This window comes from Strongylocentrotus purpuratus, unplaced genomic scaffold, assembly GCF_000002235.5.
Source record: "Strongylocentrotus purpuratus isolate Spur 01 unplaced genomic scaffold, Spur_5.0 spur5_scaffold_13, whole genome shotgun sequence".
NCBI lineage: Eukaryota > Metazoa > Echinodermata > Echinoidea > Camarodonta > Strongylocentrotidae > Strongylocentrotus > Strongylocentrotus purpuratus.
Genome location: NW_022145598.1, coordinates 1,452,690 through 1,472,475, shown reverse-complemented (window position 1 = coordinate 1,472,475; position 19,786 = coordinate 1,452,690). Strand labels below are relative to the sequence as shown.

Below are 19,786 nucleotides of genomic sequence, written 5' to 3'. Positions count from 1 at the left end.
GATACGATTCCAATAGCATATCATCTTAAAGAGGATTAATATGTTTATTTTGAAATATAAAAGAAGATTTTATATTAAATATTTATTTGAAAATATTAACTTTATGAAGTATCCACTTTCTTTTTTTGCTGAGTGTAGTTTATGACCTATGTAACGTATGTCAGCAGACAATCTGAATACCTGTAGACTTTCCATAATATGAAGCACAAAAAAGCCCAGCACTGTTTCAAAGACAAATTATGCTACAATACATGTATTGCAATTCAAATTTGCATGGCAAATCTGGTGTCATTAGATATCTAAAATCTGTTGGATTTAAAGACAGCCATGAAAACTAGTCTGTAGGCATATATTCATATACTACACTCAGCAACAAAATATTTCCTAAAGCCCTGAGCAGAGCCTAGCTCTGTCAGTCTAGCTAGCTGTGTCTGGAGCAGCTACGGTATAGTACAGAGCCTATGCAGTATGATGTTCGCATAGTCTCACCGTGCAGACACAATTACACACAACAAAGATCAAGGGTTCTGACTGCGAATTGCATGAAAAACTATGCGAAGTGTGCATGAGTCTTACTCAATATTCTCATAAATCATTAAAATACAACTGAATTATTCTGTTGCCATGTATTCTTCGCTGGAGCAAGTGGACTCTTAGTTGCTAGGGAATAACATCACCTTGAAAACAAACATTAAAGAGGAACATATCTCATAAGTGCTCTAACATTGGATCAGATGACAATTGCTCTGAGCGCTTTTAAAGGGGAATATAATGAAAGCAGAAAATCAGCTGCTCTGCATGCGTTAACACGGAAGCAAGGAGAGTCACTTGACCAAAAAAAAAGCATTAATTTTAATCATTTTGAGAGCAAGCATTTACACTGCAAAAACTGGTGAAATTCTGCTGACGTTTAAATAAAAAAATTCAATTTGGGTTTGTCATGTTTACTAGTAGTTGCTTAATAGAAGCTTCCAATGAAACACCAAAATGTGAGAAAAGTCAATGATTTTTGTTTGCAGCGTAAATGCAGTTATAATCTCTTTAATCTTTCACTGTAATCAAGTTAGAATATGTTGATTGTGTACTATTACCAGTCTCTTTTTTATGTAACAGATTATATCATGCTTTGTGTGGTTTTGAATAAAATGAACTGAACTGAACTGAATCCCTACAGACATAATATATTCAGAAGATCTGTCCTTGTGCTAATATATTCCAACAGACTACAATATTAGACATAACATTACAAGAATCTTTTTGAAAAGACACCAATGTAATCCCTCCACGTTCTCCTCTCTTCCTTCTCATTTTGAATAATTAAACAAGGACATTTTATATGATGGGCTAAAGATCGATTAATCCTATTACATCTCACAGGGACCCTGAATGGGCATCGAAGATCGTTGTATTGCGACCCATTTTGTCAAGCCATGTTTTATTAACATTCCTTTCATGATGTCTATTGTACAACTTCCCTTTTCTTTCACGCTTGAAAAATAGATCAGTAGAAACAGATCAGTAACCTTGAAGCTTGTAAGGGAGGTTGTTCAATAACCCTCGGCTCTACACATTAAACAGGGACTAGGGGTGACCCCCTCCCCCACCCAGCTACTTCAATAATCACTGTAGCTAGTGTAGGCTGTACTCTAGCCTTCCATGTAGCCCCTATTTTGTTCTTGTGTGGGGTGTGGGACCTGTTCAATTAGTTCTAAGTTGTTAGATGCTGCTTATAAGTATCTGCTTGCATGGTGATGTAGATATACAGTAGGCTTGCGGGTGCACCATGTGGGAGAGGGGGGGGGGGATTGTTCGTCAATTGAAAGAGTGCCCTCAATATAGCAGACAAAATTCTAACAAATTGTGCCCCTCTACTTCCTTCTATCCCCCCCCCCCCTCTCTCTCTCTCTCTCTCTCTCTCTATTTTGATTTCTCCCTACCTACCTACCTACCTATCTGTCTCACACAAAATTCTCTTCAATCAGCATACATGTACAAGTACATGCAAATTATGTTAAACACATTTTGTACAAACACTTGACTCATAGAATTTTAGGAGCCCTTTCATCCCAACATAACAACTTTGGGGGATTACCTCATAATACTGTCCAAGCATGTCGATAATACAGAAAAAATACAAGGCCTAATATTGGAGTTTTGGCATCGAGAGTTCAACACTTTTGCCCGAAGATGCTACTCCCTCGCACCTACGAAGATGACGTAAATACCCTCTAACCATCCTAGACAATAACCGTACGTCATCCCTTCTACGCCACATCATCCCCCTTGTCTAGCTCAAAGGCAATTTAGTCAGGAAGATGGGGGTAATATTGACAACAAATTAATCCTCTCTAAGCCCTGGAAGAAGAGAGAATGTGTTCCTCGCTTCAGGTTCTAACCATCCGATGGATTCTCTTCAGTTCTACGCCTCATCACTAGTCGAGTGGGTGGTGCCAACACTTAATACTTTCCAAAAACACATGTCTACAAATAGTCTGGAGTCATCAGCTCAAACAAAACAAAAATAATATTTTCTGACCTTTTTTTGGCTGGACAGTGGACACCCCAAACATACAAGTATGCTACCTTCCAATTCAATTGTCGCTCTAAAATTGTTGACATTTCTTGGAGTTTAAAAAAGCGTTAATTATTTAAACAGACCAGTTTTCTGATGTTTTCAAAATCATGAGTGTTTCTGCATTTAACTAGTTGGAAAACAGTTCTCCAAACAACAAAATACATGTGTTTAGGGATTATGCTTGTCAACTATTTCATAAATTATGTAAAAATAATATGTCAGACAAGCCTAAGGCAATAGGTACGGTAAACAAACTTTTGTCAAAATGCAAAGATGAAGGACAAGTATTTACGTCAATATTCTCCTTCAGAACTTGATAACAATTTACCCAAGAGAGTTATCTTCAAGCTATCATTCAATATTACCGGGTATGTCACAACAGAGTTTATATTAAACAGGTACTGTCACTAATGTGTTTAGGAAGATGTCATTCGCACTCTAAATGAAAACAGGAATTCTGCAGAGTTAAACAAAGTAAAATTAAATACGGACCCCTTCTAAAAACAGATTCTAGGTCAATACCTAGGGCTCCTGTCAAGGGCTCCTGCTTTACAAAATAATGAGGATTTAAACAAAACTGTTCCTAATTTGATGGCTCACCATCGTTTATTCTGTGGAACCTGCCTTTCTATAGCAGAAAACCTGTAGAAAGACCATCCGTCTTTGTTGATGCGCTTGTTTCTTTTTGAAACATAGATTAATGGAAATCTGTGTACAGAGACCACCTGCCTTCCATTCTGTAAAGACCACTTTTGTGTCTCCCCTGGGTGGTCGATCTTACACAGGTTTCACATTAATATTAATACCTACATTATACTTTTGTTTAAACACTACTCTCAGTCAAGGGAGATATGCAAAGTGGTCTTTACGGGCAGGTTCTCTATCGTCTCTATATAGACACTCTGTTTTAGTTTTGTACAGGTTTCAATATGAAATAATAACAAAGGGAAACAAAATAAGTGGTCTCTATCGCCCAGGGGTCACTAAAACTGGGTCAACTATATGTCCAATACTAGAATGCCAGGAGTGTCATACATGTGACTTTGTAAGTGTTACACAAGCAGTCACTTTTTCTTACTCCTGATCTCTGACATAACATCTGAACAAAAAGCTTCCACTCTATGGGGGCTATGCTTGAGAGAATCCTGGAGGAAGGGGGCCTGGAGTCATGCCATGAATACAATCTATACACAGGATTAGCCTAATTCTTCTCCATCCTATCAGAGGGGATTAGCTAACAATGGCTGTACCTAAAGACTTCTTTAGGAGAGTCAGGCTCAAATGATACAAAATCAATACATAGTTTTCGGTGTTAAAAGATTAAGAGGAAAAACAAGTGAAGGGTATCTAAACAATAATAATCACAAGTCAGTCACTGTGTAATCCTAAGAATTCCCTAACTGGTCAAGATGTAATGATGCCCGAAGTCCATGGTTGGTGACCAGACATATACCGGTATGCATTGTTTGGTTGTTATAGGGGATTAGGATTACAGTTAAAGTTCATAGGGTTTGAGTTTGGTTGAGGTTCGTTTGAAGGTATAGGTAACTTTGCCTCTGATTCCAAACAAAATAACAAAATCTTGGATTTAATAAACTCATGCTGCAATCTTAATTATAAACAACGTTTACTAGGTCATACATGAATCCCATGACTTTTTACAAGCCAATCGTATGTTTGATTATCAAGATGTTTACGATTGGAATTCGAAATTTCAATAACCATTTTCCTAACTGTTTTTTAAAACACTACAGTCTATTGGGGAAAATCAGTATGGTAAAAAAACGATCACTCAAGATTTTTACTTTTTTGAAGTACTTCATGATCATTTTGAGGACGAATTTTGTTTAGGGCTTCAATGTTACACCATATAACAGACATTGATAACACGTAGGGCCATGCATCTCAAATTATTAAAACTGGAAACATTGTTTAACAATGCCTTTAAGTAACCCTGTAAGTTGGGGCTTTGATCGGATCGGAAGATCGGAGCGAAACCCTCGCACCTGTGATCGGTAACGGCAAAAATAATCAGCGAAAATTGTCAAGTTTTGGGCTATCAAATGCTCAATAAAATTCATGGCTGGGATAATTTTGTCATTTGGAGTTGTTGTAGACCATGTTCGTTGATATTTAGTGCCTTTTCATGACTTTGAAATTAATGATATTGGTCTAAGAGAAGAGGCAAAACATGCGGGCCGCCATCTTGGATTATAATGTAGGTATAGGCATGCTGATTCTGCTGATTTTTTCTGATCATTTTTATTGATCGGCGATCGGGAATTATTATCTGATCGCCCCTGATCGGCTCAAGATCGGCCCCGATCATCGGATCAGTTACAGGCCTACCTTTAAGTACCTAAAACCAAGAAACACTAACCCTAATCCTGTATACTTTTGAGAAAATACAGCCCTGAACGATGTTGGTGCAGTGTCATGGGACCTACGCTTATTGGGTATCAGAAACATCACCTGACGAAACGATTCGCTTAAACTGGCAAAGAAGGGATGGCTCAGGATTAGAGTGGATAGATCGTGATCAATAAATCCCATTGACCACTTGGAGTGATACACTTTACGTTCTATTCACCTGGATACGTCCCGATGGGGTTCAGCCATAGGAGCAATTCCACATGGACACTTCAGGAATGTGTTACTAACTTATTAGGCATGTTCACACGGAAGAGTGGTAGTTTTTAACATGAATTTTGCAAAACCTTGAAGTTAAAGATGAAGTTGAGTTCTGGTCATGCAATTGCATTGTGAAAGAAACGGTGTGGAATCGACCAGAAAAGGTTGATCATCTAGCATATAAGAATTTGTGTGTATTGCAAGGTTCTGGAATCATCAAAATACTAAGAAATTTGGCCCAGTCTTGGTAAAGTTACAAACACTGTACACAGAAAGATGTATATGGGACTACATGAGCACGTGGCGTAAAAATCCCACCCCCGAGTTTTACGATGTTACATGACATATTTAGAATATGAAGGCATTTGAAGAGCCATGCTTTTCAGGGAACATGTCTTATCTGATGTTCTTCCACACTTACATAATAAGAATGATAACGCTCACAAATTATTTTTCACCTCTTCCCAAAACTCAACCTTCTCTTTAAAAACAATGATCATGGTTGATGAGGGTTCACATGGGACCAAAACAACGAGAATTACAAGTTTTCAACTTCATGTACAAGCAGTCATTTCGACTACACCGTACATGCTGGCATGACATTGAAGTTAATTCCCTCCACACAGCATGTAACTAAAAAAATAAGTATTACCGGTACTCAAATTCATTTTGGTGTCCTGCTCATACTTGCAAAAACTAAGAATCTCTCAAAAAGCTAAAGGGGATACAGTGCATTTTTAAAATGCTCTTACACAAAAATTAAAAAAGAATGGAAGAATCTCTTCAAGGGTTTATAATAATGTAAAGCCCCCAAAAGGAATCTGTAGACCCTAATCCCCCCCCCCCCAAATATATATATTTGGTAGCTGTACGAATGCTTTCTGCTGGGTGCACAATAGTATTACAGGATCCATAATTCTTTTAAAGCTTATTTTAAGCAGTAACATACCTAGACCTTTCAGTATGTCTGGTGTGAGGTGATCTGACTAGATTAAAAACGATATCAATCAATACAAACTCTACACAGTTTGACCTTTCGAGGTCATTGATTGCAATTCATCAATACATTCTTTCACGGCTGAACACTTTCTTTTCACTAGGTCCGTCATCATCAGCTTCAGTTCGCTGAAGAGTTTGCCGAATAGCCTGCTATTTCCGATTCTGGAAATTAACCCGATCACGATATAGCAGGCTATTTGGCCGGTGAAGACGCAAATAGCGGGCTTGGGAAATCTTCCCAAGATATCTTGGACTAGTTTGCGAAATAGCCCGTTATATGTCCGGTCCATCTTCACCAGCCCGAAGACTTGCACTATGCGCAAACACTGAGCAAACTTTCTTGAGCTCGAGTTTGGAGCTGATGAAGACGCAATTTGTAACTTCAGGCTAATTGTCAGAATCAGAAATAGCGGGCTATTTGGAAAACTCAAGCTGATGGGGACAAGCCTACTGTATCCGAACAGCAGGGGTCATTTTAATGACAACCTCCCTGCCACCATCAACTGATGCACTGAGCAATGGTCAAGCCACTGGCAAGTGACCCATTAAGGCTTACTTATATTTAGTTATGAAAATTGCAAGTAAAACATGATGGGATAAAAAATTCTTTTCATCAAATGAACTTGAATGTATCAATTATTTTGACAAGGTCGTAAGAGTATTTGAACTGTTTCAAGATTAATCTTAGAATGTAGGAAAACAAAGCCATGAAAATTATTTTGAAATGTTTGAAGAAAGACTGGAAAAAATCATTTTCAGCTTAAAAAGGAAACATCAAATATTTTGCTGGCCATGTACTACATTTTTCCAGAAAATTTGTAAGTACTATGAAAGTTTAAACTCGATCCACTCCAAATTCCAAAACGAGTTACGCTACTGATTTCATTCAGAATCGTGTTCGCGTGTGTATTTGTATCTTTTACTGAAACCAGGCAGTGCTGTGCAGGAGTTAAGTCATAATTTTGCTTCATTCTTCTTTGTCTGGTATTATTAATTACCGGTATAGCGTTCAATTAATCTTAAATGCCTTCAATGGACATCTTCGACACACCCGGAGGACAATGTAAACAAATTTATCTCTAAAACACAGAGCGCATAATCCCCTTCACAAGCATCATTTCGCAATGCACATGGACCAATAAAAATGACACTTATAATTTTACGAGTTGGATTCTATTAGGTAAGAAGCCCCCCCAAAAAAAAAAAAATAAAATAAATAAATAAATAAATAAAAAATAAAAATAAATAAATAAATGAATAAATAAATAAATTAAATTAAAAAAAAAGAAATACCCCCATCATGAAAAATCATCATTCAAAAGAAAACAGGAAAAGAATTCTTATAAACAACAGCACGTTATGCTCACATTCAAAGTTCTCTCATTACCAAGATGAATATCTGCACACAAATCATCATTGTAAATCATCTATATTACAATTTCTATTTGATGCCAGGCCACTGTTCATTTCCTTTTTTAATATGTTGTCTGTATTCTAGTAGGTTGTGAATGTGAAGAGAGATAAGATCTTGTGATTACCACTTAGAAAATAATCTAAACATCAAAATCCCCTTCTACACGTGCCTGAATTCTATTTGGCTAATCGATGAACATTACTCCACACACGATACTAAACCACATGCCAGCCATTACTCAGTTTCAACATGGATGAATACCACGCAGTATGAGTCATCTATTGAAGTGGTATTTGAAAGGTGGTTTTCCCTTTCTTTCTTTCTTTCCCACCGATTAAGCAAACATTGTCTACATTATTCTCAGTTTCTCAACCATAGTGTAAAGTGATAGCAACCGTTTTGTGGTTGGTTTTGCAAAATGTCTACTTGTGACTGAGGTGGGAGTATCAAAACAACTCAAGCAGGGAAATAGAATATCCGTCAATAAGGATGGATTGGAAAAAAACATAATCCTACAATTTTCAACACTAAAAAAGGTGGTTTGGGGCTTATTTAGGATTGAAAAGTGAAAATTATTTATTCTGCAACTTTAGGTTGCCCTTAATTTATGCTGCCCTTTATTTGTGATGCCCTTAATTTATATATGATATAGGCTCTTCCATATCAGTAGGCTATAAGGATAAGGAAATATCTTTTACACTTTTCAAAGAATTGGAATATCTCTACTTCCATGCAGTGATAGAAACTCACACTAATCTGAAAAGGAGAACTTCTACAAAAGCTAAGAAATAACTCTAAACACAAAGAACAATATGTGCAGGAAAAATATATTTAAAAAGAAGATGAGAATTGCTACTTCAGTCATGGCAAAAGCCAGGAGTCGAGACTATCAATTCGTCAACAAACAAAGATAGAGAGGACTCGGAAGTAAAGTCTTGTTGACAGAGCCCAGAACTATGTCATCCAATTCACACTCTTTACCCCCACGACCTTTGACCCCAGCGGGGGGAAAAAATACGAAACCAGGTTCCAACGCAGTTGAAATATTGAATGGCACACGCTATATACCCCCTCAGCGCTGCTATATGCTTGGTTTTATAGTACTCTGCATACCATCATGTGCATGTGTCGTTTATATGGTTCATTACTACGTTGGCAGAGCTACCATCTAATATTACACACAACATTTTTTATTCTTTAAAACCACAGAGTCACAGAGGGAATTCCTTTTTTTCTATAGAAAGCAAAATAATCATATTTTGACATTTTGGTTTTGAACTGCAGAGTATATACTGATGCTATAAAAGCAACATTTAAGAGGCTATTGTGAAAGGAGAGTTGTTTTAATGATAAATGGTGAATGTAATTGAGAGAAGTAGTCACAGATGAGGGATACAATGTAAGTACTTATATGCTGTCTCAGTCAGTACGCCGCTGCACGAAAACCGCCCGTATTTATCGTACTCGTATGCAAGCCCAGCGGTCAATATGAATACGTAATGAGCACACGAGCTTGAAAACACCGACTTGTTTCCACCTACACAAAATGGTTTCTTGCTAATCATTTAGCATGAACGATATGTCAAATTGAAGACAAGAAACTGCTCTTTCATTTATCTGAATTAGAAATAAACTGAACTCCATTACCCTATGAAATATTTCCTGTCAAGTACAAGCTTACTTTTTCCGTATTTTCATCGAGTTTATGATGAAAGTGAATGCATAAAAAACGTATAAAACGAGTAGGAACCTCATCAATCTTTATATTTTTGGAGAGTTTAGACATCATTCTTTGTATGGTGTGAAGATCAGGTTATTTGATGATTCGAACGGGTCAAGTTCACGGTTTTAAAAAATAGTTCCACATTAAGAAGATACATGAATACGAAGATTTCCGATCACCTACCGAACGACCACTCGTCAAAGGTGAACGAACTTGTGACTTCGCGGTTTGTTTTCTAGGCACGAATAATGGCGTTATTTCAACATTTTAACCCTATTTCATGTAATTATCTTGGTATTTATCGATTACTAAGATTAACTATGGGTAGTGATACGATTGATTTTGGAAAATTTAGTGTTCGTTTCAAGAAATTTCAATTTGAAGAATAGTATGCGCCCACCCATACAAATTTGTGTAACGAAATTATACGACTTCACCGATGTCTGAATCAGCGAGTTCAGCTGTGCAGTGTGGGTAGGCGATTTTGAGCAAAATGCAATTGTCATCGAATTTATCACCTAAAGAAAAAATAAATAAAAATCCCATTATTATTCACGGTTATTAGTGGCATGGTGAAGTTCACAGTTGTTAGTACAAAGTTGCAAAACATAATATTGCACTTTATACTATAGACTATACGCCAGGAATGTAAAGTCCAACATCTCTCTGCTTAATTGTTGTTTTTTTCTTCCCAAGAAATGATATGTGAACATGTCGGTGTCCAATGCAGTGATTGACACTACACACAAATAAATAAGTTAAAAATACACGGGGGCAATTTTCCCTTCAAACCTTTGAAATTCGGAGGGCAAAGCAATATTCAAGTCATTCTGTTTACAAGGCGAACTGAAGTCACTCATGAATTTGGTCCTGCAAAGGATTGAGGTTGACATTCCCGTTAACAAAGTAACGCCTTCAATAAAGAAACACAGTCCTCTGATCAGTCATACAGTTCACGCATATACACAAACGGGATGTTTCTTTTGAACAATTGTTTTTATTTTTTTATTTCTCTTTGAATACAAGAGACAACTTGGCAAGGTTAAAAAAATACATGTTTTGGCAGATATTATTATTATTCATAAGCTAGTCCAGCTGGGACACACACACAGTACTGGCTAGTTTAAGGCACTAAAGCACGGAAAATACAAAAATCCTAAGTTAAATTAATAATGTTATAACACAAATAACTTAAGTTGCTCATGTGTACATGCTACATTCTGCCATAATATATATATTAGAAGACTGTACAAGGAATACGGTAAGTGTGCAACATAAACTATTATAACAAAAAAGAATATAATATGTAATACAAACAAAATGGAGCATTAAATCAGATAAAGAGTATTGTGCATAACACATGTTTGCATTCATACATGTGATGAATACATACTGGTAAGTGGTTTTCTATATTTAGCAAAAGAAAGAAATGCTGAAAGAACACAGGCTGCAAGGTGAACATGATCACTACCGGTAGAAGCAACATACATTGTCAAAGTTAAAATCAGTGACAGATAAAGGATTAGTTAAATATTCCAACTAAAGTGTTTCGCCTGTTTACAGAGAAATTCATTTCCGTTATTGACAACATTTCGGAACTGCATGTTCACCTCTGAAGGTGAACTAAACTGTGAGGAAAAGGATGGTCTATTGGGCACATCTTGGGCACTATTCTTGTCAATTTGTAATGATCTCAATTTAGAAACTGAAATATGCCATGAACGTATAACATAATCATGATACATCTCTGCACTGTAAAAAGATATTCCCCTCCTACCAGCATCTCTATGTACAATCAAAAGCTCACCGAACTGGTATATAATCTTATCCTTTACAAATAATGGACTTTCATTTACACGGTCATTCTGTAGCGCATCACAACATCTTTTTGAGACAAGATCAGAAAAATATTCATAAACAGTTATGAATAAAAATAACCATCCTCAAGACACAGTCTACATATATACAAATAAACATTTAGAATTTTGAGTAAAAAGTCTTCGTCCGAATCTGATGCAAGCACACAGCTCTGATGCGAATTTTCCATACTTCTAAGTGACATTTTATTAGCACTACTTTTCTTTATACAATACATGTAGCATGGTCTACATATATGGTGACCTTGTGTTCCTGAAAAGTCTTCATTTATATCACCCAATCTTTTCAATTCACTTTCAGGAATATCTTTACAGAAATATGTTTTGTCATCAGAAGTCAGTAATGCTTCACAAACAGAACAGGAACGATAACTTCTAGATTGCTCAAAATGTGCCAATTCAAATCTATGTTTCATGCATAAAGGTATAGTAGGTGGAATTGAAGTGCATTCTTCAGAAAATGCAGCATTGAATTATTCTAATTCACATTCACAATCTCTTAATAATTTATCAACACAACAGTCATAATGGAATAGAAATAAAATAAATATTTCTTTTTTACGTGTCTTTTGGGTTTTTCAATTTTCTAACATATTTTTTTCTGCAACCACTACAAATACAGTCTGTCATTTAGATATCGGTATTACGTTCCGTAATGATAGCTACAAGGGCATTAGATTTCATAGTACATAAATGGGGCCAAGGAGCCAACTTATCCTTCACCCCAGCAGCAAGAACGATTGATGTGATGTACAGGCTGAATTTTCTACTTCATCCCTCATGGTGATAAAATCACAATGCTTAATCTGAAAATAAGATAAGAGTCAAAGAAAAACTGACTTAATATATCATTAAAACGTTAATTGATCATCTTGCAACTTCAAAAGTTTACTTGACAAACGGTTGACATTCATAAGTTAAGGAGCAAGATTAATAATATTAGTTCAAATAAAAATAATTTTCCTGTATTTTCACAATGCTTTGGTTAGATTACAACCTAGGAACACTGTTTATATACCAGTAATGGAAACAAAATGAAGATTTTTTATTTTATGAATTCACTTATTAGTTTTTGAGGAAGAAGATTTCTATTTAATAATGTCACTCAGGTGGAGTGAGATGCTGCGATGCATGAAAACAGCTCAGCCATCTACTACCCTCGAGAACGACACCATTTGGGGAAATCCATGTTGCCCTCTAGGGAAGTCGACAGCTGAGCCGTTGTGCAGTCCCTCGCTCCGCCCATGTCATGTCAACATTCACAAAACAACACGCTATCGTGAAGTCCATAATGTTACCATGGTGGTTAGCATTCATTGAGGAGATAATTACTGAATAAATGGTAACTTTAATGAACAGGATCTTGTTTTTTTCCGAGAATAAACAATAAAATGTGATTCAAAATGAGTTTAATTTGAATTTACTTTGAGAAAGCACTTTATAATTTCCATGTACATAAAATAAATGAAATCACAACTTACTTTGTTTCCAGGTTGCATCTTGAGGTCAAGATCAAGGGGGCAATCAGTTGGAAGAGGGCTAGGGGTCACATGACTGGTTGTGAAGCCTATGGGAGATCTTCTACAAGTTGTAGGAAGGACTGTGTACAGCTCCGCACCTGGAACAAAATTATCAACATTAGACAGTGAATGAACAACGCAGGTTGTTTTAATATACAAAGCAATCTACATGACATTAAACAGTTATGCATCAAGATTTCCTAATCATGTATTAGAAGAGGAAATGAGAGCAATTACTATATTATCCTATGGGAGAACATAAATGAACTTTTTTCACCAATCAGAAATTTCACTGACTGCTCTTTAGGGATACAAATTTCCATGTAAATGCAATAAATGAAATCACAACTTACTTTGTTTCCAGGTGGCATCTTGAGGTCAAGATCAAGGGGGTGATCAGTTGGAAGAGGGCTAGGGGTCACATGACTGGTTGCGAAGCCTGTGCGGGATCTTCTACAAGTTGTAGGAAGGACTGTGTACAGCTCCGCACCTGGAACAAAATTATCAACATTAGACAGTGAATGAACAACGCAGGTTGTTTGAATATACAAAGTAATCTACATGACATTAAACAGTTATGCATCAAGATTTCCTTATCATGTAAGAAATCACTACTGTATTCTATGGGAGAACATACATGTATGTGTATTTTTTTATAGTTTCACTGACTGCTATTTAGGGAAACAAATTCCCATGTGAATAGAATAAATTAAATCACAACTTACCTTGTTTCTAGGATGCATCCTTGAGGTCAAGATCAGGGGGGGGGGGGTCAATTGGAAGAGGAGGGCTCGGGGTCACAACTTCTATGAGGGCCTGTGTACATCTCAGCACCTGGAACCAAAAAAACAAAAACAAAAACAATTAACACAGAATGAACACAAGAAATAAATCAAACATTCAAGAGTGATTTCCTCAACAAATAAAAAAGCTAGCAAGAACTAGTTCTCTACCCCTGGGCAAAACATGGAATCCCATTTCACAAATCAGATTATCATTAACTTTTATTTAGGGAAATATGTGTCTGTGTAAAAGTCAATATACACAAATGCACACAATGAATACGATGTGGCTGACCGGCAAGTTTGACGGTAGACATGCCATTTGAATTTTTAAATTATTTTTCTAACATCGGTGAGTTGAATTTTTTAATTTTTTATTGCTATTTATCAATTGTCACTAAAGACACCGATTTTAAGTGAAATCAGTTGAGTTTTGTACAGTGGTGTTTGAAATGTTGAGATTCAAAAGAACAGCTTTTAATACACAGCCAAGGTCGTAATGGCTAATGCAGCCATGTAAGTCTAGACTGACTAGAGTCTAGACCACACATATATGTGCATTACTATCCTGGCTGTATATTAAAAGCTGTGCTATTGATTCTCAACATTTCAAACACCACTGTACAACACTCAACTGATTTCACTCAAAATCGGTACTTTCGTGACGATTGATGACACCTACATAGCATTAAAATACAATTTTTTCAACTTTCCGATGTTAGAAAGAATTATTTAAAAATTCAAATTGTGAGTCCACTGTCAAACTTTCGATCAGCCGCATCGGCATGATTGTGTGCATCTCTGTGTGTTACGAGTGTATCGACTATTCATGTAGATCTATTCCAATCCTGCCTATGCAGTGCAGTGCTACTGGTCAATACGCAATAGCATTGACTCATCTTGACTTTTAATAGAAGTCTAGATCAAATCCTATTTGGAATTCAATCTAAAAACGTTATTACTAATAATCCCAGTCCCATTTGATGCCTGAACACATGAGGAAACTGAAATTCAACAGAAAATGAAATAGTTTCGGTCTTTGAGCCAACAATTGCACTGAAGACTCCATGAAAATCTATATGTGGGACAACACTATACAATCGGTAAGCACTACGCCCATTCGCGCGTTTTACTATTTTTAGACCATTTCGCGCCAGTTCACCCAACTTCGAGTACGTATTTCCGGTGAAAACATGATTTTCTCGTGAATTTGGGAAGCAGAATTCACTAATTTCCTGTTGAGGAACCTCAAATTGGACAACAGATTTGGCAATTTCAGACATTGCTGAACACATATCGACATCAAATGATCTTTTTCTAGTTTCGAACGGGTCAGGTTCACGAAAACAAATTTTAGTTACAAAACTAGGAACGAAAACTTCTCAAAATTAGGCTTCATTGCATGATGCTGTAAAACCGTAAATTTTGCGGAAATATATCAACATTTCATATCATTCGAAAGGAAATTTTCTGGAGATCGACTTACCCAAACATGGCTGCTCAAAAACTGAGCATGCGCGAGAAAATAGAGTCTACGTCATCCCTTCCAGTATTCTCGCACGATCTCGTAACTTCTCGTTTGTGGATATTATTCATCGAGCTGTTTCCATCGCACGATAACGCTCGCACGATATGCTCATTAGCGAGCGTGCAGCGGGCTGACTGGTCTCCTCAATGGAAGAAGGGCGTTAGCTCTTTCACTTTTACATAGAGTTAACATCCTTCTCGCTCTTAGCAGACAATGAATTACATTTTCACATTCACAGAAGAAACCTGTCATAGCTGCAACATATCGTTCATGTTTTCTCGAAGTGACGGTAGTGAGGAAAATCTGCACGCAAATTGTATGCGATTTTCATTCACTACCGTCACTTCGTGAAAATAGGGAGGATATATACAACCACCTTGCCCATTGAAACTTGAATACAGAGTTCAGAGCCCGAAAGGCATTAACTTTGTGTTAATTGAAAGTATATGAGTTAACACTCTTCTGGCTCCAAATGATACAGTCTGGTGAGAATGAGAGTCAGACCCCTAGTCAGACCCTAGTCAGACCCTCGTCAGACCCCTAGTCAGTCCCCTAGTCAGACCCCTAGGGGATGTCGTTTTATGCGGCAAATGCTGTTTCACCAAATATCAAACAATTTCAATTTAATGATTTTATCACAGCCATATTCTTGATATATTATATTCAAAGACAAAGTGCTCTAAATATCTTGTAGTAAGTTAGAATTTGTGTGAAAGAAATGAAAGTGCTTGAACTGTACACTCGGCACTTGACAAGCACAAGGTACGATATAATACGCAAACGGCGGTCTGTACTATACTGGAAGAAGAATAAGAAGAAGTAGGTTAAACAGATTTTGATATACTCACAGGAATGATGCATGTACCCATGAGGGTCTCGGACTCTCGTCTGGAAGAACTTGACTATCACCGTTCAGTCGGTAGGCTACTCTTTCACCATCCCTTGTGCTTACCGTGTAACTCCCCCTAAAATCCCTACCGGTACCCAATCAAGACTTTCAGTTTAGTTCCTCCAAAGTCTCGGCATGTAATAATCACCATACGCTCACTCACTCCTTGGGATTCCTACCAGTCTGTCTAAATGAGAAGTAACCAATCTCGTTGCGAAAGAGGAAATAGAAAGGTTGTAAACGCTCTTGTCTGCGGCTTCAACTCAGATAGGGGATTCCGTCGCTTCCATTAGAGTAATTAGAACTCAATCAAGTGATCGATACCAGGTCTTAAAACGATAATCACAAGATTTTACTTTTGATACATCAATGAATCAAAGCAATGGACAAATCAATCTTTCTTGAGCCAACGTTTCACGCTAAAACCTTCCGGAAATGTCCAATGGAGGAATGTTGATTAATTATCATTTTAGGTGTAATCCAAGAAAAAAAAGAGGAAGAACTCTGCATTCTGGTCAGAAATGTTGAGGGTCAACTCATCAAATTTCTGTCTAGCTGAGACCACAGCTCACTACAAAATGACAAGAAATGTCGGTGGAATAATATTTGCACCAGAATTCTAATACTCTGTTAAGGATCCTTGACTGCTACAGGTAAATAGGAGAAATATGAGGGTTCCTCTTGCGCTAACTTCATGTACGTCAAATAATAAAAACTTCAATGATTTCTCCGAAGTGTGAATGCTGTGACCTACATGCACTTCCCAGGCTACCAGCACTATTGTTAACGGCAATGCTAAGTCAAAACAAACAAATAATCATATGCAGAACAGACCTTTTTGGAAATTGAGGGTTTCAAATTCCATAAATGTTGAATTTAAAAATCCTTCATATTCCAATCCCATACGGCCACTAGGTGATGTTATTATATTACACAGAAGCTCCAATGTTATTCCACTTACAGCTTCCTTATTCCTTTCTCCAAGCAGATGACATCCAAAGATCTAGTTGTGTCTCACAGGTTGCACATCCAAACAAGCGGGAGTAAGACCAGCTAGAAGCTCATCCTCAAAATGAGTTTACGAAGAGTAAGTTGTCTTCAGATTAGTTGAAAATGTCAAGTTCATGATATTGTGAAACACAAAACAAGATGCAATGCAGAATTCCAATCTGAGATATATCCAAATAAAACTGTAGTACAAAAACGTCAGTTTACAGATCCAGAATTCCTTACCGATGATCGAAATGGTAGATAGGCATCTGTGTTGCACACTACCGATACTCCACCTGAACACTTCTCAATTAACACCGAGCCTGGCCTTGCGTATCTGTATCACTGATGATCAACGGGACCATAAGAGTCGTTTGCGCATTCCTCCCGACACCCCGTCGTTTAAAGTCATCCGTCGTTAAACTGAGAGAGCTAGGATGGAGAGGACTCGATCCTCCTGCCGATCTTGATGGGAGAGTTATGGGATGTTGTTCGGCGGCGATTGTATCCCCTGCTGACGGATGCGGCTATATTACGATAGATTACAGTTCTCGGCTGGATGCGGCGTCAGAATCCTCCACGCATCGTTGGTTTAAATCCTTAATCGGTGCACTCCAGCATGGCATATGACAACTAACACTCATAATCAAATCATATGCCTACTCGGGATAATTAATGACCCGCGGGTTGATGATATGAGGTGGGTCCCGTTGCTGCAACCGAGTTGGAGGATTAATCTGGCTTCGTTTACCTTCCCTCCTTCTAAAATGCTTAGACGATGCCAAACGGTGGCCCTATAATAAATCCGAAGCATGAGTGAAATAGCTAGGGTTCGAGCTACAAACTTTAAGCCACAAAGCTGTAGGGACAGTTTGCTTGATGAGTTCATACAGGTTAAACATAAAGTTTGTTTGACTAAAAGTTCCTAGGGGTATTCCAAAGCTTGCAGGATAGTTCGCTAAATCAACTACCAGTACTCCTCACTTACAGCATTCAAAGCCTGAACTAAGTTAGGATGCATTCCAGGGTGACATGTAGGCCTATCTTATAGTTCCAACAAACATAACCCTTGGCACCAGGGGTTAATAATACACAGCAGAGGTCGAATGGTGTTCCAGAGAATAATATCAATCCTTCAAGACCACTATTCCCACTATCTTTTTCCTCCTTATCTATCTCCACCTCTGTCTGAATTGTCTATTTAATAATCTGTGTGTTTTCCCAAACTAACATCCCAGGCACAAGCCAGGCCAGTCAGAGCTGAGCTGCATGTAGATTATCTCTCCTGTAACTGTAAGGCTGTAAGACCAAAGTCTACCGATCAAATATCTTCCATGTCTCCTAAACACAAGCAACCAGTGCTTCTTCAACACATGCCTCGCTGTCAGAAAAAGGTTGTTGGCATGTCATCCGCTTGTTTTGCTTGGTGAACTATGTGAACTTCAATTTATTGCCTCATTTATCCCAGGCTATTAATCCTGCGTGCTGGTATCTCCACCGACCGACCCCGCGACCCGGCTTCTCGATTCCTTGCCATCTATCAAAAACCTTGAATTTAATAGGCCATTTTAGTTAGTAATGTAACCAAATTTAACGCATAAGTCTTTGTAAAGTGCCTCAATACAATTTATTTCATTCACCTGGTAAGAATAATAGTATTTCAATAGACATAATCCAAACTGCATACATTAGTTGTTGCCAGGTTGGACAAACATTATGGCTTGACCTACCTAGCAACACTTGATATATGCAGTTTGCATTATGACTATTGAATTATTATTATTCTTATCAGGTGAATGAAATAATTTGTATTGAGGCACTTCACAAAGACCTATGCATTAAATTTGGTTACATTACGAAAATGGTCTATTGAATCTTTTCGAGGTCAACCCCGATCTGCAATCATCCACGATGTTATGAATGTCATCATCGATAGCAGCATGGAAAGTGAAACCTTCGTAAGAGCAAAACCCCAAACACGGTTGCTATTATTGTCTTGGAATCCACAAGTGATAGAAAATCGCAACTACATTCAGCTCACGATTCAACAGTCCACGTAATCGCCCATGTGCGTCGATTATACAACAACTGCACTGCCTCCCATATCCAACACACTGGTGCATTAATACCCCAGTGGAACAATCAAGTCGATATACCAACAGGGCTTGAAGTTGTATGGCTCCGACGGATAGAAGGCCTCCCACTCCACAACCAGACGGACTGTACGTAGAACCAACGAGCTATCAAAGGGTTAGCCCACGATAACACACAGAGTGTAGTTTACAGCTCATGTACTGAGCTTCAGCGCACTAATCTCCCCATAATACCAACACCACTACCACCACCACCTACCAATGGTGAAACTCAAGCGTTGAGCTAGGCGGTGGAAGGATGTACACAATGGGAATCGTTCCCTGGCTAGCCACAATGCACTGTTTCACGAGGTCACAATCACCCTGCTTTACCATACCATGGATCTACACAATTATTTTATCCCCCTTTCTACCAAAGAGACCATGTCCATAAAGAGCCCAATTCTCTCTCTTTCTCTCTCTCTTTCCCTCTGCTTATATTCTCTTCTGTTTTGCCATTTCTCTCTTCTCTCATTCTCCTATGCTCTTTCTATTACTCTTTCATTATTTAATCATATACAATATCATGCTATCATTTGCCGTCCATCTAGCTATTTCCCACTCTCCCCCCCCCCCCCCCCCCCTCTCTCTCTCTTTCTTTCTCTTTCTGTTTGGCTGTTTCTCTTTTTTCTCCTTCTCTATCCATAGCTATTTCTATCCCTCTTTCATTACTTTAGTAACAACTAGTCATATATAATACATTTAGTCCTGTACAGTATCATGCTC

The 19,786-nt window shown here is 37.7% G+C and overlaps 1 protein-coding gene and 1 long non-coding RNA gene across 3 annotated transcripts in view; both read right to left on the bottom strand.

The window, feature by feature from the left end:
- The window catches only part of LOC100888624, a 79,056-nt gene extending 59,614 nt beyond the window's left edge, over window positions 1-19,442 (bottom strand). The window contains exons 1-2 of one of the 2 annotated variants that reach the window (XM_030982679.1): window positions 18,781-19,442; window positions 15,898-18,476 (exon numbers count right to left, since the gene is read on the bottom strand). In XM_030982679.1, coding sequence (XP_030838539.1) covers window positions 15,898-15,918 — 21 coding nt within the window. In that variant the 5' untranslated portion in view covers window positions 15,919-18,476; window positions 18,781-19,442. The remainder of the gene's footprint in view (window positions 1-15,897; window positions 18,477-18,780) is intronic. The other variant, XM_030982680.1, reaches the window with a different exon arrangement.
- LOC105441297 lies at window positions 10,320-15,188 on the bottom strand. The gene is made up of 5 exons (XR_004063685.1): window positions 15,008-15,188; window positions 13,465-13,573; window positions 13,093-13,229; window positions 12,701-12,837; window positions 10,320-12,025 (listed from the first exon to the last, which is right to left on the bottom strand). It is a non-coding gene; the product is annotated as an uncharacterized LOC105441297 (long non-coding RNA).
- Window positions 19,443-19,786: the final 344 nt, after the last annotated feature.